General features: G+C 50.3%; 9 protein-coding genes across 9 annotated transcripts; 3 read left to right on the top strand and 6 right to left on the bottom strand.

The window, feature by feature from the left end:
- Positions 1-8,155: 8,155 nt before the first annotated feature.
- Positions 8,156-10,813, bottom strand: AA0111_g4 (hypothetical protein; the record flags this gene model as incomplete). Its single annotated transcript, XM_028649948.1, has 1 exon — positions 8,156-10,813. One exon carries the CDS (start codon positions 10,811-10,813, stop codon positions 8,156-8,158), a length of 2,658 nt encoding a protein of 885 aa, XP_028511935.1.
- A 660-nt stretch (positions 10,814-11,473) lies between these two features.
- AA0111_g5 (hypothetical protein) lies at positions 11,474-12,874 on the bottom strand (the record flags this gene model as incomplete). The annotated part of the gene is made up of 1 exon (XM_028651062.1): positions 11,474-12,874. The coding sequence occupies one exon, from the start codon at positions 12,872-12,874 to the stop codon at positions 11,474-11,476; it is 1,401 nt and encodes a 466-aa protein (XP_028511934.1).
- A 1,800-nt stretch (positions 12,875-14,674) lies between these two features.
- Positions 14,675-14,962, top strand: AA0111_g6 (hypothetical protein; the record flags this gene model as incomplete). The annotated part of the gene is made up of 1 exon (XM_028652173.1): positions 14,675-14,962. One exon carries the CDS (start codon positions 14,675-14,677, stop codon positions 14,960-14,962), a length of 288 nt encoding a protein of 95 aa, XP_028511933.1.
- Positions 14,963-16,602: 1,640 nt separating this feature from the next.
- Positions 16,603-17,255, bottom strand: AA0111_g7 (hypothetical protein; the record flags this gene model as incomplete). Its single annotated transcript, XM_028653283.1, has 2 exons — positions 16,603-17,056; positions 17,101-17,255. 2 exons carry the CDS (start codon positions 17,253-17,255, stop codon positions 16,603-16,605), a joined length of 609 nt encoding a protein of 202 aa, XP_028511932.1.
- Positions 17,256-17,642: 387 nt separating this feature from the next.
- Positions 17,643-18,046, bottom strand: AA0111_g8 (hypothetical protein; the record flags this gene model as incomplete). Its single annotated transcript, XM_028654398.1, has 2 exons — positions 17,643-17,951; positions 18,011-18,046. The coding sequence occupies 2 exons, from the start codon at positions 18,044-18,046 to the stop codon at positions 17,643-17,645; spliced, it is 345 nt and encodes a 114-aa protein (XP_028511940.1).
- A 416-nt stretch (positions 18,047-18,462) lies between these two features.
- AA0111_g9 (hypothetical protein) lies at positions 18,463-19,030 on the top strand (the record flags this gene model as incomplete). The annotated part of the gene is made up of 3 exons (XM_028655508.1): positions 18,463-18,588; positions 18,638-18,870; positions 18,937-19,030. The coding sequence occupies 3 exons, from the start codon at positions 18,463-18,465 to the stop codon at positions 19,028-19,030; spliced, it is 453 nt and encodes a 150-aa protein (XP_028511939.1).
- Positions 19,031-19,229: 199 nt separating this feature from the next.
- Positions 19,230-21,309, bottom strand: AA0111_g10 (hypothetical protein; the record flags this gene model as incomplete). The annotated part of the gene is made up of 4 exons (XM_028643699.1): positions 19,230-19,948; positions 20,005-20,877; positions 20,938-20,981; positions 21,035-21,309. The coding sequence occupies 4 exons, from the start codon at positions 21,307-21,309 to the stop codon at positions 19,230-19,232; spliced, it is 1,911 nt and encodes a 636-aa protein (XP_028512051.1).
- A 1,450-nt stretch (positions 21,310-22,759) lies between these two features.
- On the top strand, positions 22,760-23,131 carry AA0111_g11 (hypothetical protein; the record flags this gene model as incomplete). Its single annotated transcript, XM_028644814.1, has 1 exon — positions 22,760-23,131. The coding sequence occupies one exon, from the start codon at positions 22,760-22,762 to the stop codon at positions 23,129-23,131; it is 372 nt and encodes a 123-aa protein (XP_028512050.1).
- Positions 23,132-24,198: 1,067 nt separating this feature from the next.
- AA0111_g12 (hypothetical protein) lies at positions 24,199-26,399 on the bottom strand (the record flags this gene model as incomplete). Its single annotated transcript, XM_028645928.1, has 4 exons — positions 24,199-25,158; positions 25,207-25,953; positions 26,213-26,305; positions 26,394-26,399. The coding sequence occupies 4 exons, from the start codon at positions 26,397-26,399 to the stop codon at positions 24,199-24,201; spliced, it is 1,806 nt and encodes a 601-aa protein (XP_028512049.1).
- Between the last annotated feature and the right edge of the window lie 198 nt (positions 26,400-26,597).

The following is a 26,597-nucleotide window of genomic DNA, read 5'->3' on the forward strand; positions in this document are numbered from 1 at the left end:
TTAACGGACGAGCTTCGCCACCTCCGGGAACAGGTATTAGTATGCGGTCTACGTCAAGCGCTAGCTTACATGTCGACAGGTCCAGCCGATGCCCAGAGATTCGCTGCCACCTTCGAACCATAGGGAGGATAAAAAGGCTGCCGATAAGGTACCACAGGATAGCCAACTGCCTAAAATAGAGAAGGATAATGCAAATTCGTGGCGCCTTAGGTTCATTCGAGACATCGAAGAATACCGAAGTAGTTTTGAGTAACTAGGGTGTTGAGTCGATTCAAGTTATTGTACCTTATGATACTGTTTTTATAAGATAACAAACGAAAAACCAAACATCTATTTTGCACACCTTCTTCGTTTGAAATTGATGCCTGGCGTCCAATCATCGTATCTCTCTATGGCAGAATCTTCTGCCTGAAACCCTCTCGGTACCGGCCTGAGGTTTCCCAATAGCTTGTTATGAACAGATTGGATGCTCGGGATAGCCAGTGAGAGACATGATTGCGCTCGGGATGGGCGAGAAACAATCGTACCTTTCTGGTCCGCTAGCCGAGTATCGTCTGCTAAACCTGGGCTTCAAGCTGTCATGTTCAATTCTACTCTGGCTGGGATGTGTGTCGTCGACAGTTGCCAGAATGATTCGTGCAACAATCTTTTGGGAACCCTGAGACAATAGTCCGTAGCCTTATGAGAAATCAGAGATGATAGTGTTAGGCCGATTATCGACTTTTGTACCTCTGTGCTTACCAAGCCAGGGCTCTCTTCGGGCAGCGATCTGTTTACAAAGAGAACAAAGAGTTCTCCTTTGCAGAAATTCGAGTTCGTCGATAGTAAGCGCAATCTTCCGAGATGATGATGAATTGCAGGCTGTCCAACAGTCACTACTTAGACTATGGCGCGTCGAGCTTTCCTCTCCGAGCAGTGCTTGTCTGTCATCTCTTGTGCTTTACAGCTATCCGACCGTCCAATCATGAATCCCTGCGAAACAACATTATCGCACTCTTCCTGGAGTTTATGTTGAAAGAGACACTCGAAATGCGCGCCCAAACTTGGCCTCTCTGTGTTCACCCATATAATAACCCCTCCCTGTGACTTCACCCGTTTGCATAAATCCTGAGTGAATCTCTTTAGACTTGGTATCTGAAGCCGGGTTCCAGCTATCACAACTGCGTCCGCTTCCCAAATATCGTTTTCGAAACATGCTGTGATCTCTGTATCATCGGGACATGGCTCGCCGTAGAGCAGGATCTTGGGCCGATAACGGCCAATAGTCATGCGCCTCTTCCCGCTTGATATGCGTGCCTGACTTCGACGAGTGCAACTCTCGCAAGGAAATCCGACAGTTTCCATGTAATGCTCGGATGATACTCGTTTGGAGGCTTGGCATAGTGTGCAAATGACCATATCTAGCCGCCCATGTAGTGAAACCGTACGGCTGGATAGACTTTCTAAGGATGTATCGAGGCAGTCGAAGTTCTGAGTGTAATGACGAAGGAGACGACCAGTCGCAGCAAGTCTGTCCATGAAGTAGTGAAATGGAGTTGGCTCCCGCGTGTCGTACTGATGGTAGAGATCACCAACATCTTCAGCGAATCCAGGCCGCGAGAGGGCGGAGATGTCGAATATATTGCGACTCGACATCTTAGTCCGAGAACGACTCCGGTAATCATTTACTTGCAAGTAAGTCAGCACGTGTATATGCGACAGCCTTTGAATAACTTACTTCCAGCACTAGTAGAGATGCCGGCGCCCGTTATAAACGTGACCCTGTGTGCATTCTGGAGTATCACGTCCAGCTGAGAAGAATGGCTTTCTTCTACATTAGTCTCGTTATTGATCCAGGTCGATACCTGATTTGGGGTACTGGAACTGGGCTTCGCTGCTGGGTACTCTCGGCGCTTGTAATCAACCGAAGAGATGCGTTCTCGAGGGGCGTGAACTTTAGGCATGGTGTGCGATGAGGAGACGACAAGAACTTGTGGGATGAGTGCGTTTAAATGCTTCGCCAGGCGGACGGTTTTATCTGATCATGCGCTTTAAAGTCGTCCTGTCGTGGGAGCCTGTCGCACCCTTGTATCATGCGTGAGCCGCTATACGTTCGCTGCAAAGCTATCATCCTGCATCTTGGGAAAATCTACTATCCAAATGGGGAACTGGCGCTTATTGCATGGATTTTAGGAACGTCTTTAGAATTGGCAGGCCGCAGCAGCAACAATCTTATGACGATGCTCAGCCAGTGAGAGCGCTCTAGGTATGAAGAGCCTTATGCGGGTGAATCTGTTGGCTCTCACAGTTCCAAGCAGAGTTTCTGCAAGGCGAATCTGCTGTGATGCATAAATATTTTACCGCTTGATCGCTGACTTCGTGTCAGCATGGCCACGGAGACCATTTTCCCTATGTCACAAGCTTCATGCCGCTGAATCTGTTGGCTCTCGTTCACTGATCAGAGCAGATATGAGGCAGACACGAAGCGGTGCATGAAGTCTCTGCCGCCCTGGGAACAGGCTGTTACTGACATGATTAAAATCCTTGTTCTCTCAGATCTTGGGCGTTAAGATACCGAGACAGATTAGCTCTTACAACATAGATCATGGTGTTATTAAGGCAAACATAGCAGACCGCATAAGATTCTTGCCACTCTGGCGCTCTTTTGTGGGTGATATGTCCCGAAATAGATGTTTCTCTATCCCTGAGCTTCATGTCCTGTAGAGCCATTGGGTCTCGCTGCACTGAGCATGTTGTTGACAAGGCAGAATTCTCTCGCTGCATGAAACCATCTGTCTCAGGAGGAAGGTGTGTGGGTGGCATCTTAGGCGGTCTGTAGGATGAGATGGGGGTTAGTCTCAAGTACCTCTTCCAATGATCCTATATTGAGTTCATGCTAGAGCTCTATATAAAGAGGCGATACGGTCCTTGATAAGTGCAGCAAAGATGACTCTCACTCAAAATCTACACACTTTTGCGCAAGATAGCTCAGAGTAAGTTTTAGTGGTGAGCACTATGAACAAGATGCTGACATGCAAACAGCCTCTACTTTCAAGTCAGTATCAGTTCTGATGATTCGATTACCTTCGGTCGTATCGTCTACCAAGAAAGTCCTATCCAACACACACACGGGGATCCTCCCACCCAGCAACCCCGTCGTCCAAAGTCTGCAGAGGATTTCAGAACCATCTCAACACTGCTTTCGTTCTGGGAGCTCCCTTCGACGTCTGAAGACCTTACGATTCGAGATGCGGTAGCTTCCTGCGACGCATTTTTGATCAAAAGCAATAATATCCGATGCCGCATCACGTACAGAAGCCAAACTCTGTCCAGTCATGCAATAATGCGTTTTGCAAACGGTTATGGGCGGCCTCTGCAAGATCTTATATCGTATTTGAAGGTGGAGAACAAACCTCGAAAGTACAAAGATCTTAGAAAGATTTTAGCTCACGCCCAGCTGCACAACAAGCTCTTGGAAGTGTATTGGAAACCCAACTAGATGGATCTAGAGGATGCGGTGGCTGAAGGTTACATTTCCCTTGTAAGGTCCTTTCTGTGGCAAACCAGGCACCCCTTCATCACAGCAACCTTTTTACGATTGTTTCCGAGAACTATAGTGTACGGTCTTCTATTGAGTTGTCTTCTAGTTTTTCTTTTTTATTGCTATCGCAGTCTATTTGGGTAACATACTACCAGCCTCGAGTCTCTCCACAGCTTCCTGACGAATTCTATTTGATGCTTTCACATGTTGACGCTGTCTCAACACGCACCAGATGATTGATGCCACGAATACCACAAAGATAGCTGCAACTACTCCGATGACTAAAGGCGAGCTGAATATAGGCTTTTTGCCGCTAGTAGGTGCTGGGGTGGTCTTAGCTGTCGCTGATGAAACCATCTTGGTCTCGGACCTTGACTTCTGAGATTACGTTAGTTGTACGCCAGAGTCCTGTCGGGGTAATCTAACTTACCATATATTAAAACGCGCTGGAAGATCGCTTTAAGCCTTTTCAGCCGCGAGTCTTCGTGTGGGTCTAACAAACTCCAAAGGGTCAGTTAACTCACGCAGATACCGAAAGGTGTACTTACGAGTATAGTGGCAGGTTGTTTTGCTGCTGTTAGGCAGTCCTTTTCAGCGAATATCGAATAAAGATAATACAGCACATGTTCATTACGACATTAATGCATGTGGTTACGAGGGTCATTTTATAGTTCCTTCTTCCCCACTGCGACAACCCCTCCGGAATCAGAATTCAACAGTGTCTGAGGCAGGAGTACGTAACCAGTTCCCGGGTCCTGTCGCAGTCACAAAAGCACGGATACAGTAAACGGTATCATATTTACACTGTAAGACCTGATGGTATGGTATCCGAGCTTCAGCAATTGGGTGTTCCAATGTCATCATAGTATCACGAGTAATTGTCCAGTCGTATCACTCTAAGATCACAAACAGGGAGTCGCTAAAGAAGATTCAGTATTGCATAATTGATTAGATTCGCTCGACTACATGAATGAATCAAACGAAGCTATATGTATTCTAATAATTCGGACAGCCAGTACATTCTTCGTGGTTTTGATAAGCTTGCGCCCATACCTGCTTAGAGGTAAGCTAAGCTCTAAGAGAGCTGGAAAAGGTTTACCTCTTAGTCGCGGTAGCAATCATATACAAGGATTGCTCCTTCTCGTTCCACTGTGATGTACACCTAAGCTTCAGAAGCTGTTATGTGACACTCAAAAGCTTCAACGCCTCCTTCGTGGCAGGGCATAGATTCATAGCTTTTGTCTTGAATATAGAAGCTAGTGTGATAACACTGAGGTCTGTGAGAACTAACTATATCGTTTGCATGCTGAGAACTTACATGGGATAGAATAGTATGCAAATGCTGAATGACTTCTAGAAATCTAAATGGCAGCTCAAAAGCATCCTCTTCACTACGACGGTCTATGCCTCGGTGATGACATTGATGCACAGAGAACGCTGGTGGTTGCAGCTTAGCTGGCAAAAAGCCCCCACCTGCCGTCGGGGTATCTGTGTATGTGGGAGGATTATCTGTAGTAGTAGTGGATTCTGGGGTTGCAGTGGGTGTTACCATAAGCATTTCTAGAAAGTTAATGCTTACAGCACAATTAAACTCAGCAGCAGATAGCGTTTAGGGGACTAGATTGTATAGAACGTCTGTCATGCTATCTTTAAGCAGGGGCTCGTGCAACTCCGCGGTAATCATGCCAGGTGCGCACGCCATGTGCTCTTGTATAGACGACATGTGCTGTACATAGTCAGCGTGCGCATACCATACCCTATAGAAATGCTTACTAGAGGCTCAACTATTACTAAATCAAAGATCTAAACTTCACCTAGCCTTTTAATTTCTATATATACGCAAGCTCTAGAGGACTGCGAGTATCAGCTAAGAAGAAGAAAGAGAACATCCTCTTCATTTAGTAGTTCAATAGTATATAGGACATTTTAGTATTCGTGTATAAGCCGTTCAATGTTCAAGAAGGCTTAGCTCAATTAGACTTCAACAAAACAGCTAATACCAGCAGCACAAGAGCCAGAATTCTAGTTATAGTCAGCGAAATGTCCTAAGTCTCAAATTATAAGGCCTTACAACGCCACGTTCTAAGAACGAGTTTTTAATGTGCTTTGCGTAAGTCCGATAGTCTTCTACGTTTAGTAGACCCTTTGTTACAAAGACAGAGCTGTACTTTGTGTTTCTAATCTTCTAGTAAGGATCAGACGCGTTTTCTACATACGCGGGAGGTGCAGCGGACAATAAGTCTATTATTAACATCGAAACTGTATTGGTGCAGACAACGAGTGCGAAGGCGGGGCGGGGATCTATTTGAGCTCACTAGCAAAGGCTGCGCCGTGTAGAGCGCTAGGTGAATCAAAACTAACTACTGTAATTGCGCCGCATTAGCAAAATCAGCCTAAGCGCCTCGTGCCAACCATTCGTATCGCGCGATACGCCTATGTTCGGTTTACAGTATACAGAAGTCCGTTTATTGTTTGTTGAGCTGTGCACCGCCTACACGAGTTTACGGGTTCCAGGATCCAGCTTCAGTTATCCGCATCTGACGCTCACTATCGCTTTTGCTGTGCTAACGCCTATATAATACCTATAATAGCTAGCTAAACCGCTAATCCCGCTCACCTTCAAGGACACAGCATGTTCATTTTAGCTATCTACCTCAGCTTCATAGGTGCTGCAGGCTGTCTGCCGCAGCCTACAGTGCCGCCTGCAGTCGCTACTTATTACACTTTACCTATCGACTTTGCGGTAAACCTCTAATCCTCGATCTATCGCCCATGTTTCTGCATCCAAGATCACAACGCGCTTGTTACTTCCTTAGGCAAAGACGAGCTATGTCTAGTAAGCTAGACTAGCACCTTAATCTTAGTTCTATAGGCTGATTCATTACAGCTTGTACGCTCGGCGGAGGCGGAAGCCGCAGGTCTAGATCCAAGGCAGTACAGTCAATGGTTCTAGAAAACGACAGAAGGATACCGTTACTCGTATGCAGAATGCTAGAGGGACGACATCTCGGTGTGTCAGATGGTTCTTGGTAGTCAAGAGCGAATGTAGCTAGGCTGGCAATACAACTAGAATAGAATCGCGACGGCCGCAGCTTGGTTTTCTGTTAACTGCATAGCAGTATAAAGTGAATCTATAAGTATGTCATGAAGGTCTAGATAATGCGTAGTACGACTCGTTCGACCTACACCGATCGCTATGACAGTCCTTCTTGTATGTCGTCGCGTTCTTAAAAAGGCCGCATTAACACCCCAAAAGCTTCGCAGCAAGCTCTTTTCGCGCAGTGTAGAGTACTATAGTAGCCTATCAAGCGTTGAGTCATGGGACTATCGAGGTTAACAACCTAGCTTGGTAAACACTCTAAGACTAACAACCGAACAGATATAGGTATCTAGGTATCTATGTACAGGTAACAATCTTAACTTTGTAGCCTGTGAGAACTCCTGAACCCTAATACCTAACAACGCTTGTGACTGCTACATTGAAAGCACTCTCGCGAGCCTGCAGAGATTAGCGGGTATGGGTTGGTACACGAGGAGCGGTGAACTTTGAATTCTAGTGCTAGTCGGGCAGTCGGGTCGACTAGTACATGTAGAATCGCCCGTCGACACGAATTGATAGATATAATTATATTGACTTCTGCTGCTCGACAGAATTGATTGACCTTGCAGAATAGGATAGTGAAACGGCCTCGATGGTTCACGGCGAGAAGGTATGCGTATGAAACATCTGTAGGGTTCTGCAGAGATAGTTAGCTCAATCAAGCTGTATGTAAATTAACTTGATCATACCACTGCAAGCATGAACCTGTTGTCGTTCGTCACAATCCTGCCACCATCCGTCCAGATCCTCCTGTCATTCATCGCGCCCCTGTTGTCGTCGACCGTGGCTCCAACCGACACGTCCCGGTGGTGAGGACATGGGCATGGTCTAGGTGGAAGTTCGTCTAGCAGCTGGAGGACGTTGCGCGCTTGCGATTCGAGTCGCTTTCGAGAGGATACCAGGCAAAGCACCAAGTTGCTCGGAAGTGCTGTACAATCGTGTTCCAAGTAGTTGACGCTGGGCGTCCCGACGGGAAGTTGTCTGAGTGATTGGGATGGATGTGAGAGGCTGTAGCCAAGCGGACGTTGCGGACCCGGTCGTTCGGAGTCAAGGTTGAGCTGCGCTTGTGGCTCAAGTTCCAGTTGTAGCGGGCTGGAAGGACTAACAGCGATGGCGAGCGCGACGGCACAAAAGGCGATGGAGAGGGTTGTGGGACGGGCGATGGGCTCCGGTTGTGTGGCCGAGTGGCTGAGTGGCCGTGCGACACTTTTGCCAAGCGCTTCAGGACACCCGAAATCCAGCTCGGATTGGAGGCGGGGCTAGGTTTGAAGTCACCGGCGTTTGGTTCGCGTCAACGAACACACCCAGCATCGAAACCGCAACTGGCTTCCAATACAGGCATCGTCTAACTTCGATACGCAGTGCAATAGATGACTATAGCTGACGCGAAAGCTTACATGTTATAGAGATAAACCGTCGCGCCGCCCTCTAGCTCCGCAGACCCGCCGTTGATCCCTCGTCCAACCTACTACGTCTTCGTACTCCTCAAGCACATCGCAACCGATACATATCAAGCCGTAGACGAATACATGACTTCACTTGGTATCAGCTATCCCTACCTCATCAAAATCGCTCAAGATGTCGTCACGCGAAGCGCAGCATATCCCGCAAAAAGCACCATCTCCGACCCCCTTCTCGCCTGCGCTGGCGATGGATCCCATCAGCGACGCCGCCGTAGGCCGCAGCTGTTGCTGTAACATGACCATGTCCTGGACCCACACAAGCGCTGCGTTGTCGGTAGGACTACCTATCTCTTTAAGCTCTGTAATAAGAGCATAAGTGCTAGTAGGATTCGTGCGCACATATGCCTGCCGCGTCCCATGCTCTTTGAGGAAGTCGTAGATATACTCAACTGTTCTGCCCTTAAGCACCGCCGTCATCTCAAGAAAGACAACCCCTAGGCTCCAGATATCGGACGACGTGTTCCGAGGTTCGTAGTTAGCCACCTCAGGCGCACAATACCTCGGCGTCATTCCATTCACCATGCTGGCCGTCGTGCTGCCGTCTTTGTCGGTGAAATCTAATGCGAGCCCAAAATCTGTATATAGGACATTTCCGCTATGCACTAAGATGTTGCTAGGTTTGATGTCTTTGTGCCGAATGCTTTGCTCGTGCAAGAACTCAAGCGCCCGAGCCAGACAGCCAAAGAAGGTACGCAGCTCTCGGTGTCTGGCCGTGTCGGCGCGTGCGAGGTAGGTAGACAGGTCCATGTCAGCAACGGGAGACATAATCAGACCCATGTACTTTGGGTCAGTGTAGCTCCCAACGAATTCCACCACGTGGCGGTGCTTTATACGCTTCAACGCCTTAATCTCAGCAATAAACTGTTTGACGCATTCCGTTCCTCGCCCACCAAACGCGGTGCTCCGCGACACTCGCTTCAGTGCATACTCTTGGAAGCTGATCAAGCTGAGAACCCGGTCAACCTGCCCGAACCCCCCAGAACCGAGGATCCCTTTCATCTCGAGCGGAAGAGGCTCATGTTCTCGGAAAAAGCAGTGCTGGCCCTTTTCGCCCTTCTCAAGGTCCACAGACTTGGTGATTACTAGGTCCTGGGCAGCCACAAACTGTGAGCGCCTGCTAGGTCGAAGACATAGCGGAAGGCTTCGCTCAGTAACGGGGAACCAGTGATCGGAGAAGCCTAGGTCGATAAAAGTGTCAAGGAGGTCCAGGCAGCCGATCGTCCGAAGAACCATGTATGTTCTTGGAACTTTGCTCCATTGCAGATTGACTTGACTTAAGAGGAGCGAGACCTGCTGAATCTCGGAGTCGGTGTATGCTGTTCGTCTTTGGTTGCCATCGGCAAAGAAGTCGCTAAGTCGGCTGGACACGATGTCTGCGAGGGTGTTCGTCGGGGCAACCGGCGCCTTGGCAAGTACCATCTTCTGCAGAAGTTCTTTACTGGCAAGGGTGTCCTTATGATCCGCGCCTAGCACCTTCTCCCGCTGCTCAGCCGACTCTCGCAACACCTGCTCTGCTTCCGCGTACTTCTGCTGGTTATAAAGCGTGGCAGCGAGCCAGTACTTGCTCCGAAGCGTTTCGACGTGCTCGGCGCCTAGCACCTTCTGCTGCTGCTCAGCCGACTGTCGCAACAGCGGCTCTGCCTCGTCGTACTTCTGCTGGTCGCGAAGCGTGGTTGCCAGCCAGTATTTGCTGTTAAGCGTGTCGACGTCTTCAGCGCCTAGCACCTTCTCCTGCTGCTGAACCAGCTGCCGCCACACCGGCTCTGCTTCCGCGTACTTCTGCTGGTCGCGAAGCGTGGTTGCCAGCCCGTATTTGCTGTTAAACGTGTCGACATGCTCGGCGCCTAGCACCTTCTGCTGCTGCTGAGCCAGCTGTCGCCACACCGGCTCTGCTTCCGCGTACTTCTGCTGGTCGTGAAGCGTGGTTGCCAGCCAGTATTTGCTGTTAAACGTGTCGACATGCTCGGCGCCTAGCACCTTCTGCTGCTGCTGAACCAGCTGTCGCCACACCGGCTCTGCTTCCGCGTACTTCTGCTGGTCGTGAAGCGTGGTTGCCAGCCAGTATTTGCTCCGAAGCGTTTCGACGTCTTCAGCGCCTAGCACCTTCTGCTGCTGCTGAACCAGCTGCCGCCACACCGGCTCTGCTTTCGCGTACTTCTGCTGGTCGCGAAGCGTGGTTGCCAGCCAGTATTTGCTGTTAAACGTGTCGACATGCTCAGCGCCTAGCATCTTCTCCCGCTGCTGAACCAGCTGTCGCCACACCGGCTCTGCCTCGTCGTACTTCTGCTGGTCGTGAAGCGTGGTTGCCAGCCAGTATTTGCTGTTAAACGTGTCGACATGCTCGGCGCCTAGCACCTTCTGCTGCTGCTGAACCAGCTGTCGCCACACCGGCTCTGCTTCCGCGTACTTCTGCTGGTCGTGAAGCGTGGTTGCCAGCCAGTATTTGCTCCGAAGCGTTTCGACGTCTTCAGCGCCTAGCACCTTCTGCTGCTGCTGAACCAGCTGCCGCCACACCGGCTCTGCTTTCGCGTACTTCTGCTGGTCGCGAAGCGTGGTTGCCAGCCAGTATTTGCTGTTAAGCGTGTCGACGTGCTCGGCGCCTAGCACCTTCTGCTGCTGCTCAGCCGACTGTCGCAACAGCAGCTCTGCCTCGGCATACTTCTGCTGATCATAGTATTCTCGTGCCAGCTTGTACTCCTTTCTCCCTTCATCCTTCTCAAACGAGGACATCGTTGGTACTGATTGTAGAAAGGCGCGGGCCAGTCGTCGGTGAAGCTAGAGATCTATAATCGATACGGATGGCGTCGAAGGTCGTAGGAAGAAGTGCAACCTGGTTGGAGGCATGAAGACATAAATATGAATGATCGTTACATTTGGGGCATCGATAATATTCTGGTGGTGGTGGTGGTGGTGTTGGCTGTGTTGGTGGCAGTGCATGTGGTGTGCATGCGGAACGGCCCCAGCCCCCAACCTTCAGCTGGTGGGCTATGCTGCCGCCTCCACAGGCGGAACGATTTTGGTGTGCAGCGAGATGTCGTCGTCGGTGGATCTCCGCTTCTACAACAGCTTCATTTGCGTCAACGCACAATCTACACACAATAGAGGGCTAGCTGCAGAAGCACATAGCATGTATTGATGAGGATGCTACTTCGGGAGGAATTCTTAAAAGGCCTGCGCAGAATTAAACACGGGCCACTACAGACCAACTAATTTTAGTTCCGATGCCAAGGGGCAGGCCTGCGACGGTGATTTGCTGTTGAACTAGGTCCCTTACAACACATAAGATTACTCTACGACTAATGCTAGACAACCGTGGGCATTGCTAACTGTGTATTGCAGAATTTACCATAAAAAGGACTGCGCTAATGTTTCAAGAACTCGTCGCGGTGATCATATTGCTTCAGCAATATGCTCCAACTTCTTCACAAGATCCAGTTCGGTAGTATCTTGTAGCCCCGATGGGGTATCTGACTCAGACTTGGATTCGGCATCCATGACCAGGCAGCGCTCAACAATGTTGCGTAGAGAATCGCCACATGCAGAGGCAACTTGCTGTAAACAAGATTCGGCATCCGTTGCGTTCCTCGTTAACGGGTTCTGCAGAAGCCGGAGCTGTATTCCTCGAAGCGTCGGTGGCTTAGCCTTCGGGAGATTCTCCAGTCCTACTACGTCCTCGATAGGCTTCCAGAGTGCAATTTCGGTCATCACAACACCCAAGCTATAGATATCGTACGATTTGCGATAGCTACCGTCCGTTTGGCTAGATTGCGCGTTCGGATGGCGGTAAATGTCTTTGGCAGGTTCAAATCCGGGTTTCTCGGTCCATTGGTCCATGATGCTTGGACGAGAAAGCTCGAAACCTGAGACGAACGGTGTATCCAGATTTGGTGACAAGGACGAGGAGAAGAAGACAATGTTATCCGCTCGCAAGGCCTTGTGCAACCAATTCACCGCATGGAGGTCCTGTATACAGCGAGCTAGCGCTGCACAAAGCGCCACACGTGCGCTGAGTGACGGTTTCTGGGTTTGTCCGAGCAACTCTCGAAGAGTGGTAATCCTGGACTGCGTAGTTGACGGTCCTTCGAACACAACGCCAAAACGAGTCGCATCATCTGCGTCTGCAGTCTTGATATACCCAAGACATGGTGCTGCTCGGAAGCCATCCGGCTTAACGGAGCGTAGGAGGTCCGTCAAGAGGCCGATCCGCCACTGGATCTGCACATCATCGGGGCGTATAGCACTGTCAGTTGAAACCTCTTTCCACTCTATCCAGACACTTCTACCACGATAGATGGCCCGTGTCCGTTGCTGTAGACTCTCGGGCTCAGGCATCTCTTCCTCGAACTGGAAGTCGATCAATGGAAGTTGTGCGTCGATAAAGTTGTTAAAATCAGGAGCCGCTGCTGTGTGATCCAGCTCGTTTATCTCGGTGAGCTGGATCTTGACCTGGGCCAGGCGTCTAAGGTAGCCTTTCTTCTTATCCTGTGCCGCCTGCTCTTCTGCAACTGCTTGAGACAATGCATTGCTCACTAGATCAGCTCCCGGAGAAAGATTCTGTTGGTATTCTGCTGCCGGACACAGCGCCTTAACAAGAGCTGTAAGATCGACAACGTCGTTGCGAAGCTGCAGGATCTCTAAATAGGCCGTAGTCATTGAATCCTGCAGTCTCCGGAGCTGCGAGCTGTCCAATAGAGTGATGAGGAACGAATTCAAATTCTCGACTCTTGAAATCAAGCTTTCAAAAGATTTCTTGTCCACAGCTGCCCAAACGAGGCGTTGAGGCTCTACCATGATGGTCCGCAAATTCTTCGCCGTTTCAGCGATGCTTTTCCCCAGTCTGCAAACGCGATCGGCAGCGTCTGCCCGCTTACTTGCAGGTGCCGCTCTCTCAGACTGCGCGTCGTCGCTCGCCGTAATACAGAGAAGGCTCATGAGATCGTTGTCCGGCTCCGAATGGTCGTCCCAGGCGATATCGCTCTTTGCCACGACTTTTTCATATTTGCCGTTGGCTGCTGCATAGTTCTCAAACGAGGCCTTGATCTCGGCAAGGACAGCCAACAACAAGGAGCGATTGACTTGAAGGGCACTGCAGATAACTCCATCTTTATTTAACACGCCAGCTTCCAATGCAAAGTTGAGGAAGCGCTGTTGCTCGATGTGAAGGCGCACAAGCAGGTAACGATGCGTTTGTGGTAGATTTGCTGCCTCTCTATAGAACTTATAGCCTGCAATAAATCAGCTGAGATTATACATGTTTGAAGACGTCGAGACCTTTGACACATTCGTCTGCGAGCTGGATGATCAGAGACGTCACGCCAACCGCAGCGCCAAGAACGGACAACGGGTCCCCCATCGCAAAAGACAGACCAGCCGTAGGGTATTTATGATACGCGACTTGAACTGTACGCTACTGTGATTGTGTGAATCATCACTACTCTTCCTGTCGCGACGGGTCGCTGCACATCGAACTCGTACCACCCGTGGGGGCGGCACAACCCACCAACTAAAGGTTGGGGGCTGGGCCGTTCCGCATGCGGACCACACGCGCTACCGCTAACACAACCAACAGTACATCCATTACCACAACCAACACCACAACCAGCACCGAAGCCTTATGCGAAACGACTGTTCGTGTTCATGTCTGTACGCGTCCTGCCGGGTTACGCTCCTCTCTACGACCTTCGCCGCCATCCGCCTCGATAATAGATCTCTAGACCTACCGACGGTCGGCCTACGCCTTCTTACGATCGATACCAACGATGTTCTCGTTTAAGAGGGATAAAGGGAGGAAAGAGTACAAGCTGGGACGCGAATACTATGATCAGCAGAAGTACGCTGAGGCTGACTGTTACTCCGACAGTCGGCTGAGCAGCAGGAGAGGGTGCTAGGCGCGGACTATAAGAACACCCTTGCCAGTAAAGAACTTCTGCAGAAGATGGTACTTGCCAAGGCGCCGGCTGCGAGACTCAACTAACAGAATAGGCTCATCGGCCGGCTAGAGATGGACCTCGATCGGTTGGCATCGCAGCACGAGCTCGCTGATGCGTACGATGACAATGGGCAAACAAAAGAGGCTGTGGCGCTGCTAGAGCACATCATCAAGGTCCAGGAGACTACGCTGGCGGCCACGCGTCCATCTTGTCAGCTGTCAGAGCGTACATTAACGCACATGCAGATTAGACTATGAAGCCAGATTGTATGATACAATGTTACCCTTCCTGTTACCTTGCAATCCTTATACTTGCCTATGCTTTAGCGATAGAGACGCGCTAGCTAAGTTACAATGCCATTTATGTATTTCTAGGGTTAGCTACTTTCTGCGTTCCTCATCCCGTCACCGAATCGTCCGCGTCTTGATCCCGTTGGTACCGCCAACTTTAAGCGCCGCAAGTCGTACTAGGTCTACACTGCCTCACCCGAAACTGCCGCTGAATTATGGCCCGCCGCAACTCCGTATGATGTATCAATGTCATTGCTGGGCAGGTCTGGCGTGCTATCAGCTGTGTGGTTCGTGTGATCTTCGGAATCCTCAAGCTCGTCAGGTGTTTTGCGCTTTCCCGTTATTCGGCGAGGGCCAAAAGGCGGCATGCCATGGACGGTTTCTGCGTGGCTCCAGAACGTTTCCTCAGAGCCAAGTGTGCTTTGGCAGTGCGGGTGCGGACAAACAGCTGGAGGGACATCGAGTTGAGCAAGATGCTTTCTCATATAGGTATGCAGGTTGAAAGCGCTGTCAAATTGCAGAAAGCGATCGTGCAACGGCGCATTGATGTCGCCCAAGCACAAGAGGCAATGCCCGGCGACTACAACTACGCCATTAAGCTAGATCAGTCCACAAAAAATGCCAAGTTCCGGGAGGTGGAACAAACCAAGATGCTGTAACCACTGCTAATCTGAGCGGCACCATTCATCGTGCTCGTAGCAGTAATGCATCCTTGTAAGCATAGTCCAGTCGTTAGGAACCCTATGTTTGTCAGAGACGTGATGCGCAAGCATTTCGTAACTCTTAAAGGTCTCGTAGCAAGTGTCCCACAGGCACTAGCAACTGCGTACATCTCGGAGATGCCTCGTCACATAAGAAGAGTTTATAGCGCAAGACTTCGAGCGGAAGCTAAAGTTGCAGTCGTTCCAAGCACAAGTATAGATGTAGTTAAATTAGTTTCTCATGTGTTGTTGTGCATCCCGTATGCGTTGTTTGCGGGCACAATAGAGTAAGTGCTCATTCATCCAGTCAGACCTTGATCTATCTTCGTTAGTAAAAGCAGAAAACAAAATGCTTAGTACTTACCTTTTGTTGTTCTTATGAAACTGACGTCCGCACACGCTACAACACCCGTCTTTAGTGGGTGAAGCAAAGGCATAGGCATACCGTGTCTTCTCCGGACGACAGTTATTCACCATTGGCCCGAGTATGTTATTGAGCGGGATCTTGTTTCTGTCGGCCACAACCTCGGCTGCCGTAGCGCAACTAGGGTACATCAGCATTATTATGGCTCTTCAGTTAGGCTCAAACTTCCACAGAGCTTGCAGATATCGCGAGGGAGAACGTAGAGGGTTTGCTCTTTCTCTAGAAGGCGATGCTGCCACGAGATCCCCCTCAAAGAAAGCCTCGCGTTGCCTACAGTACGCAAGCTTTCGCGATTGCCGTCGTAAAGCATACTCTTGGCTTGGAGTACGGTCTACCAAAGCGACTTCCGTGATATTCATACTAGTCTCTTTAACTTTAGGTATAGCACGGTCTATAAGCTGAGATCCGGGAGGCATTAGTGCGAGAAGGTTCCTCTTCGACATTATAGACGTGTTCTCATTTATGAGTTTTGTGTTTTGTTCGCGCCCGTAGATTACTAATTAGCTATCGATGGCGATGAGACCAGAAACGTAGTAACAGGCCGTCTCATCCGAAGAATGGCCTAACAACGTTCTTCTCTAGATCGGAGACAACATCTCTTCCAGATGGTCAGCCAACGATAGCATTAATGCGTCTGGTGATACATACTTTCTATTGTTACAGCATAACCCCTACAGAAGCAATATGCACTCAGTTTGTCTCTGTAACCAGCCTGCTGACCTACACCCTTGATCATGTTGTTAAAGCAATTGTATGTGAGGATATCGTTCTCGGAGACGACGCCGTTATTGCAGATACTTCAGAGGATAGGTCTCTTTTTCACCTCAGGCTTGTAGCGATATGTGTACATCTAACTGCCTATTAGTAGTTCTTTTGCTGCAAGATCTTGGTAGGACTAACAGTCCGCGAACACCCTGTCTGCTAGCGCCATCGCCATGAAATGTGCGACTGCGCACATACATCGCGTAGACTCTTCGTATAGAAGCATCACAGGCCTGTTTGTCTTAGAAGATGAGACTTTCCATTAAAGAGTACTTCCTTACGAATGCTTCTTATTATTGCGGTGTCCTTTCCGGTTGCGCAGCCTGATGAGAAGAAGGAAGCCAACGTACGTCTCGTTTTGATAACGTACGAGGTCGATGTCCCCGTACAGGAGTCCCTCGTTGCTATGTTTCTAGGCCTCTGATTCAATAAATTCCCCTAGACGACTGCCCGTGAACGTCATAAGGATAATAGCGAAAGCTAGCTGTAGACGTGCACGTAGGTGCGTAAACTGATATTCGTCGCACATCCATAGAAACTGAATCAAATCTTCAGCAACGAGCAAAGGGGCGACTGGCTTCTTATAAGCATCTGTTGAAATCTTCCCCTTATAGACAAGTTCTTTCTCAATGTAGTTCTCGATATCCTTGTTTTCCGCGGAGCTATACTGGCGCCTAGTAAATAACTTAATAGCTCGTTTGAGTGACGACAGGCGGTTTCGGACGGTGGTGTCTGTGATTTTCTCCTCTAGCAGACCGGTTCTTGTTTTAGCAAGCCAAAGCAGGTACATCTGAATACGGTACACAGTGGGTGCTTTTCCGAACATAGGGTTATAGGTTTCGTAATTATAGCAGTCTGCAGAGAATCTAACCTGTCAGTAAATAGTCTAAACTTAAATAGCCCTACATACTCTGCCCAGAGGCTTATAGTGTACGCGTGCAACTTGTAGCTTGAAGGGATCAACAGATTTTTCACGTCTTCCTCTGTAAGCGGGGCCGGCTCCTTCTCGAGCTGAACAAGAGAGTACAAATGCGAAAGATCTTTAATCTTCTTTTTAGGTCCCATGGTAAAAAGGATCGTAGATAATAGTAGAGGGAGCAGGATTGCAGAGGGAGCAGAGGGGGCAGAAGCAGGACTGCAGCGGCAGGTTAAGCCCCATCCTAGCAGCATTCCATCCTTAACTCAGCGAACACCTTAAGACAGTTACAGCATGTTAAAATACTGTTAAGAGTTATTTAGGGCTGTGTTAGTGAGGTGCGCAGCAAGTTAGCGACAGAGTCGCGATTCCTAAAACGGGTAACCGAAGACGAACCTCAGTTAATTGAACCCAACCCGGAACCGCGAGATTTGACGGATGGCGAGGGTGAACTAATTTTCAGTGTCCTATAGTCGTATGTACTTAACTGCGCTGGATTGTTGAATATATAGTAATTTTACTTGTACACTGTTTGTTTATGGCTGCCGATAGGAAATCCTGTTTTCACTTGCCCTTTCACCACAAAGAAAGCTTGCACAAGGGTAACCGGCGAGGAAGATCATGGGAAAGCCGGCTTCCTCAACAAGACGAGAAGATAGACCATCGTAGCTGCAGGCGTGTGCGAGGGTCTTGAATGGGTCGCGGTAGGCTTCGAGCATCATTGTGCGCAGGCGAGATGCCTGGAGAGATGGGGTGCGACCGCGGACATTGGGAAGCGTGATGCTCTCATCACTGATTTGCCCAGGCTTGCCAGACTTAGTGGTCGCTTTCTGATCGAACCGGGACTTTTGCGATAGTCAGTGCTTCTGCTATGGCTTTGTTCATGACTTGTAAAGGTACGTACAGGGTAGGGAAGGGTTCCAACGATGGACTTCGACATATTGCGGGATTGGTAGAATATGACCTTGCTTGATTGATTTCGAGTACTGTGTGTGTCTTTAGAGAAAAAATCCCTTCACAATTTATGTAATTCTTGTTTCGTGACCGCGGCAGCTCTCCCGCGATCTTCGTTACGTTGACCGGAATGATAAGGATACTTTATGCGGAGAAACCTCGACAGGCTCGACTCGCCTCGCCGGATGGAAAGCGACGGATAGTTCAACTTTCCGACCCTAACATGGGGTAAATCCGGGGAACCTCGTTTATCAGACTCCTAGTCGATGTACTCCGCAATGCGACAGCGGAGGTTAAAAGTCGTTCGATGTTCATCTCATCTACATCCATCATCCGGCTTCATTACCCAATCTAGCCAAATTGACTTCACCTTTGCACGATCGCCCTCCAAGAAGCTTGACAATGGCAGACATTGAACAAGGCAAGCCAGACATTCAAACAATCGAGTACATGGAAACGGCCGAAACCAAGGTGGAGGCGCACATAGTGCCAGTAGCTGAGGACGTCCAGGCTCGCATCCGTCGCAAGGTATTATCCCCCAGCAACCTCTGTAATCCCCACTAATCAGATTTGACAGTTCGACCAAAAAATGCTGTCAATCGTGTGCCTCCTGTATGTCCTTTCGTATCTCGATCGAGGCAATATCGGAAATGCGAAGACTGCCGGGATCCTAAAGGACCTCCATCTCTCTGACAACGACTGGGTGTGGGTCCTCCAGGTCTTCTACATCTCCTACGTGCTGTTCGAGTGGACCCGACTGTTTTGGAAGATACTGCCGGCGCACGTCTATGTTGCTGCGTTATGCTTTCTGTAAGTTCGATTGTGCTCCTCGATGTCGCCCTCTGTGCTGACGCTGGAAAAGTTGGGGTGCTGCAGCCATGTTGACTTGTACGGCGAGGTAGACACGGACGCGCACGTGATTGTGACTGATAGCGGAGACAAGAACTTCAAGTTCCGTTATCTCACTTAGGTTTCCTGGCCATGAGCGCAATATCGGCCGATCTCGCTGCTACCAGCATGTGTTTGTCCTGACATCGTGTTCACTGCTAGAATAGGCATCTCGTATGCAAGAAGTTTAGCCTTCGTTGTTTATTTGGAGAGCTCCAGTCAAGTTTATCGATTGCTGCTCAACTTCCAAAGGTGGGATTGGGCTTGATTGTCGAAAACAGCTACATTCCTAAATTCCATATAAAGTCCAAGGTGTCATCACCCAAGCACTGTAGACCTTGAAAGTTGTCCATGCCAAATGACATGAGACTTGAGTCGAGTGGCAAGCTGAGCCAATTTGCATCTGACGTATCTATTTCTGGCACTTGCTGGAAACCCACGAGTTCGAAATGATTCGCCTCCAGCGAGGCAGCGAGGCCCGGGAACCGAGAAAGATCAAAATTCGAAGGTGTGATGTTGTGCGGCCGAGTCGACGGCAAAAGATGCTCCTGTAGCCTTGTCATGTGCATCTCGAGGAGCATCGAATAACGGCCGCCCAGATGGAGGTCGTCTGGATTGCTGTTCTTCAGCGCCACTATGACTTGCGTCAGGACCTCTAGTGCACCTTGCAACCTAGCCGGGCTGACCCCCAATCCAAGGCCTTTCAGGAGAAATATGGAAGCAGTCGTGATGTGCAGGAAGTTCCTTATCGTGCAAAACTGTAGGAAACCCAGGTCATACAGCTTGATAGCTATCTTGAGTGTATTCAGCGTGCTATTGATGACTTCCTGCACGTGCGCAAAATCGGTGGGCGTAAGCTGAAATGACGCAGAACCTGAGACAGCGCTGCTCGATTCAGCCAGGGTGCGAAACAAAATGGCTTGAAGTCCTAGAGAATACGTGTGCATCCGCGTACTCTCATACTCGAGAACGAGGAAACTGCTGAGGTACGTATCACTTGCTGTGTGGCCTGCTGTCAGCAATGCGAGATGAGAAATGATATCGGTTAGCACTCACAGAGGTTGTCATCATTGTCTTTCGACCAAGCGGTGAGTAAGGTCTGGATATGCTCTGTCATGCTGATATAGCGACCGCTGCGGATGATCTGAGATGTCGTGATAGGGTTGGGGAAGAGCAGATCTGATATAGACCTCACGATTTTAGTCAATCGTGTCCACGCAGTAAGAAACGGAGTCCATGCGCGTCTTTGTATGTCGCTGCCTGCTTGAGAAGTATCCGAGTACACCGCCGAGTGGCTGTTGCTAGGTGTCATCATTGATCGGCGGCCAAGTCGCGAAGAGAGCTGCTCCTGGTAAACATACAAGAGTTTGGCCAGCCAAGTCTTTTGTTGCGCGACTCGACGCTCGCATTGCACTAACCTCGTATCTGCGCTATCATGCTCGTCTTGTTCGTCAAATATGCCGAGTTCATTGCCAAGAGATAATGCGCAACTGAGCACCATCCAACACGTCCGGTCTAATCCGTTGGCCAGTTCGATCACGTCCTCTCGCCATCGTGTCCTGGGAGGGCTGTCAACTGTGCTCCCGTCCTGATCACTTCGATCTTTCACAGTGAACAAGATATCTGAATCCCAGCCGTCACTAGGTGGAGGCGCGTACAGAGCTCGAGGATGCCAGTCCGTCAACAACAGCAGGGCCTCAATGGTACCCAGCGTCCGCGTCTTGGCCTTGGAGTATTTCTCCAATCCCAATACTAGGCGCATAAGTAGGTGCTGGAAGTGATCCCATAGTCTCTGGTGGATCAAATAGCCTCTTGAATGCCCTCCGATAGTAGGCAAAGTGTGGAAGCGAGAAGATATGACCAGTATCATACAAGTGAGGACTGTTTCATGCGTCACTAACAGGTAGTGGTTCGACCGCTCTGCGTAGACTTGATGTCTGTGAGCTATGCTTCACAGAATGAGCGGCAGGCCGAAGCGGAGGAACCCACACTCATCCAAAATCGGACAAAACGGTGCAATGTTCTTGAAGAACCTACATATTGTATTAGCATTTAGCTCCGCCAGATCGAGGCTGGGTGATCTCACATGTCCAAGTACCATACAATCTCTGGAGCTGATAGCCACCCCATACGCACAAAGCGATAAGCGTTCCAGGTGTCAGTGAGTTCATTTGAAAGGTCCGGCAACATGTTGGAACTCAGATTGGCAACGGATGAAAGTGGTGTAGAAGCTGCGTTAGTAGCGTGCTGTTCAATAGGCACCGTCACTCGTGCACCATTGACTTCTCTTTCTTCGCGTTGGACTGCCTCGAAGAGCAGATTCAAGGCGTCGTTGCCGTTTGAGACGACAGTAGTCATCATAATATTGTTCAAGTCAGCACTGATGGAACCTTGAGAAATATCACCTATATCGTCGCGCTGTACAGCAGTCGCTAGTAAAGCATGCACATCTGACACGGCGCCATTGTGCGTGCTTAGGTCTATACTATCTTCGTCGCCATCCTAGCTCTGGCTGACGCTCTGCCTCTGCCGTCTTGGGCCGTGTCTTGTCACGGTATATGTGCAAGGGCGCATCTCTCTACGACACTTAGCGCATGGTAGCCCAGCGGCATACTCCTCCGCCGTGATCCTGCATTTTGCCTTCTTGTTCCGGCAGGAGATGCATGCTTGTCACAAGTTAGCCCCGAACGTGTGTAAACCCTTTGTATAGTTCCACCTTTTTATGCTCCATGATACTGTGGTTCGGCTTGATCACCTGGTCTGTTTCTTCCAATCGGTCCAGGGTTGCTTCGGTCGTGGTCCATAGCGAATATTCGTAACACTTAGCATCGCAACGACTCCAAGGAAAGCAACGGAAACTTAAGTGTTCTTGAATAGGTCCGGCTGTCCCGTTTCTATGTCTGCTTTTGCGGGGTAGAATGGGGAGGTGGCTGCGGAAAGCACCGGACACTTTGCCAGGCCGTCCACGCTGGGGAGGAGCGCGCAGACAACGACTTCTAGCCTGACACTGCATTGCTGGTGTGACGCTACTCAGCATTATTGGATACATGACGCTTGATCCGATGGACAACATCTTATGTGCGATCGTTATCGGAGCACGTTCGTGACTGCGGGCGCTTCAAGGGGAACGCCGACAGACTGTCACGTGATGGCAATGGCGGCAGGTGGTAAACAGGAAGGCGCATTACAGCATCCTCAAAACGGTACCACGACAGACGGCGGGTCGGGCAGGAGAACTAATTTCCAGTGTCCTATGGTCGTATGTGCTCAGATATGGCGGCTTGTAGAATATATTCTGATTGGTTGCCCGTTTCTCGACGCAGGGGTGGTCTCCCAACTGTCATACCTATTCTAGATCCCAGTTTCCCGTAGGCTGAAGGACCATGATCGTTAGAACAAAGAAACTCAAAACGAATTCTCGACCCTTGCTTGCTTGAGTTCCCTTACGCAAGTCCACCAATTGCAACCGTTAGATATAGGTGAACTGGTTCTCGTGATAAAAGTCTTCGCTTCGCGATCCATCCCTAAAGCGACATAGCCACGGCAAATTAGGCCTACTAGCTGAACGCCGTACGCTTGTGGCAGTTAGAACCAACAGGCCATTCAATTGATTTCATCCTTTTTGTGACTGCAAATCATACCCTGGAGTGATTACCTCCGGGGCTAGATATATAAGAGCGTATCAACCTAGACAGCATTCATCTCCCAGCCTTCTAGCCGCACTCTGAGCCTCAAATATAAATACACCTATCCTATTCGCATTTCATACTACTCGTTACCAACCTCTCACAGATTGGTGGATTCATCCAAGATGGTGCTCCCTTACTTCACCGCCCTCGTCTTCGGCACCATGCTTCCTGGCCTCAACCTGACCCAATACGCCGACCACTACGACAACGTGCACATTCCACTCGTCAAGTCGCTCACCGGCCCAAACTTTCCCGCCGTGCACACGCGACACTACTTTGGCGGGAATCCCGCCTTTGTAAACGCCAGTTATCCTGTCGATTGGAACAGCATGGCGACCATGGAGTTCAGAGACCAGGCGCATGCGCTGACATTTCTGAACATTATCAACCAGCCGGCAGCGAAGGCCAAGATCGAGGAGGACGAGCATTTATTCATGGCACATGCGCCGAGGACGGTGATTGTTGGGACAGATGGTAGCGTTTCGTGGCCATAAAAGGTGTGCGCGAGAGGGGAGTGTGTGTATAGGAAAGATACACTTTAGAGTTTTGATTATGGTTCCGAAGCACGGTATGGAAGAATGGCGTAATACACGCATAATGGACGTAAACGGAAAACATGAAGTAGACTAATACTACGATGTGAGATAATGTAATATCTCTCATCTAAGAAAAGTAGTATTAGGCTCAAAGTGTTCTCCCCGTTTGCTTTTCAATGGATGTCGATTTAGGTACAGGTACATTTGAAAATACGCGATTCAGGTAGCGCTTACTATTGTTCGGTGGTATAAAGGATGTTCCTTGGTACATAAGCATCAAAGTTTCTGGAACAACAGTACGAATGTGCACCTGAGTCTATCTAGGTGTCAATCAAATTTTCGTGCTTGGAGAACATACAGCTCTGGAACTTCGTCGAGGAGGAGAACACGTCAAAGACATATTAGTTGATTTGTAAGAAAAAAGCCGCCTTGACCTGTCTCTATACTTCCGCTCACGTTGCGCTCTAGTGTGGCCGCATACTAATCGACATACGTGAGGCTCGCGTCGGCATCTGGAAAATCCCGATAATTAGCTTAAACATATAAAAAGCATTTCAGTAGAAAGCAAGGCCTGGATGAACAAAAGGTAAGATGTACGCAAGATATCTCTCATTTTGCCTACCCTCCACTCACTTCCCCGTCATGTTCCCCACTCAGCCCCCGTATTGAGCCTCATTGTGTATATCATCTAGAATCCTCCGTGACATAATGAAGCACCCAACACCCCGTTGCAACATGTCAAACATCCCGTAGTAGATCCAACTCAGACGCAACCCAAAAAAAAAGAACCCGCCTGCCGTCATGCACTCATTGCTCCGCCGAACGCCCAACAACGCCAGTCAGATCGCTCTCGGAAGCTATGAATCCTTTTGCAACGCCAAAAGTGGGGAATAGAGAAGGTAGCCACAGACAGTAGCCACAGGGAGAACAAAGTTCTCATAAAAGAAGAAGAAAAGCGCGATGAATAGAAGCGAAGTGAAATGAGGTTGAGCGGGGTGAAGATAGCCTGTATCGTTGCTCAACCATTACCGCCTCGTGGTAACACTGAGCGTCAGCTTGGGATTCCTCTCAACCGCGATCTGGAGATCCTCGTCATTCTCGATGGGGTAAAAATAATTGTCCTGTTCATCTTTGTACTCAACAATCAACTCCTCCTCTTCCTCGCCTGGCCGCTCCATTTTCCTTCTCTCAACAAGCTTATTGTAGAGGTCGATGAACTTGAGCGAAATAGGCATACGGATGACGACGCAGTTATCTTCTTCGAACCATACTTTAATCTTGAGGGCAGAGGATGTGCCTGTGCTGGTGGCTGTGGAGGTAGAGGAGTGGTTGTGGGTCATGGGCGGTGGGTTGAGGTTTGACGAGTATGCTTGCGAGGCGGTTGACTGGCCGCGCTGGTGGGAGGGGTAGTTGGAGCCAGTTGAGTAAGGTGTGACAGGTGTTGTGGCTTGCAGTTGATCTGCAGATGATTGTCTGCTCGTTCCTTGTGAAGGGTTCGATGACTGGTGTGATTGCTGTGACAGACGATACTCTTCAGCAGCGACAATATCCGGGTCTATCTCGTAGTCGCCCTGTCTTGGTGCGAAGAAACCTTTGACAAGGTGACCTTGTGTGATGTGTGGTCCTAGCTTGAGGAGGTTCTTGATGTATTCGTCGAGGTTGGCGCGGCGCCCGTTGGAGATGTTGTCCGTTACGTAGGTGACGGGCCCAGGCATGAAGGGTAGTGTTCGCTCGCCTGAGCCACTCGTGCCTGCCTCGACTGGATATGTCGCTATCAGTTGTATCTGCAGGTCGTAAAAGTCCTGGTACAGCCGCTGCAACTCCCAGTGTCGGCCATCCTCCATCTGGCACTCTATAATGAACCAGAAGATGTCGTCGGCAAAGCAGTAGCGTGGCACGCATGCCTTGATGGGTGCAAGCAAGTTGTCGGATGTGCGGTATTGGTTTCGTGGTTGCGCCGTGGAACCGTTGCGCGAGTGAGAGACCTGTATATTGTCAGCCGAGATGGGTGCGCCCGGCGTCAGACAGCTTACCGAGCCGGCCTTGTTGTGCCCTCCGTTGCTCCTGATGCTCATGCGCTCCATGCCTTGTTGCAGCGACTGTCCTGAATTTGTCTCGAGCTTTCCAAGCGGTATGCTGCCGTTCTTGTAGTCTGCTGCCATCTTTTTCCACTCTTCGACCTTGGGCACGCCCGCGGCCGTGACTGCTGCCTGTGTGTCGGCGACTGCCTGGCCCGTCGTCATGTCGCGGATCTCGATGAAGGAAACGGGTATGAGGCCAGGACCGCCGAGTCGCGTTATCGGCTTTGCAACGAACCACTCGGGGTTGGACTGTGCAATGACGATAATGGCCTCGCCCTCCTTGGCCTCGAGCTCGTCGGGCCGCTCCGCCTTGAAGTCGTAGATGACGATGCCGTAGACCATGGCGCCACGCCCTCCTCCGCGCGACATGCGCATCTGCTGTGTCATAATGTCCTGGGCCGAGGGTTGGGGGCTCGTGATGCGTTCTTGGTAGCCCGAGTCGTGGGGCTGCTGTTGTTGCTGATGCGGTGTGGAGGAGCGCGGCGCAGAGCCACCACTGTCGCGCACAGTCTTGCCTACGCCCTCAAAGTAGGAAACGGGTACCAGTCCACGCGTGCCGTGCAGCGGATTGCAGGCCTCGTACCACTCGCTGTCGTCTTCGCGGCCGACGACGTGCAGAAAGTCGCCCTGTGAAAAGGCCAGGAAGCCAGAGTTTGGGCTGGGGTCGGCGGGCTTGTAGTCGTAAAGCGCTTTTATGACCTGAAATGAGATGGCTGTTAGCTTCGCGCTCATCTGCCCCATCGGGAAGCGGGTGCCGGGGGCGCGCGCATCATGGTATGGCGACATGGAGCGACGTGCAATGTTGTTCGACTCGGGCGCAAGTGTGCTGCCCACATGTAGGCGCTCACGCAATGCGCGTGGTGCGTCCAAGAGCGAACGACTGCCCCGTCCTTGTGCGCTCACGCCTCGCAGAAGAAGCAGAAGTGGGGTGCTTGGGCCCCGACGTTGATCTACGTACCTTTTTTGGCGGGACAATGGCTATAGCGTCCTTGGGTGGAATTGAAATGTGGTGCGGGCGGTTGTCCTTCTCACTCTTCATACTCCTGCGGAACTAAAGCAACACCGTTAGTACGTACGTATGCGGAGCGTGACTCGACCGGCGCAGCGGCGTGGGTGGCGGCAAAAGCAAAGCAACGCACCTTCATCGTGCAGCGTGAACGCGACTTTGCGCAGCGAACGTCCCGGTGTAGGGAGAGATCAGGAGGTCGAGGGTTGGATGTGATCGCTCGGGGTGTGTTGCTACTATGACTGTCGAACGGGAATGCGGCGTGTGCGTGCGGGGGCGAGTACGCGGCGGATTGAAGCTGAGTTTGAAGCGTGCACCGGCCCTCCAGAGACGATGG

The sequence above is a fragment of the Alternaria arborescens genome (assembly GCF_004154835.1).
Source record: "Alternaria arborescens strain FERA 675 chromosome Unknown contig_1, whole genome shotgun sequence".
Classification (NCBI taxonomy): Eukaryota; Fungi; Ascomycota; class Dothideomycetes; order Pleosporales; family Pleosporaceae; genus Alternaria; species Alternaria arborescens.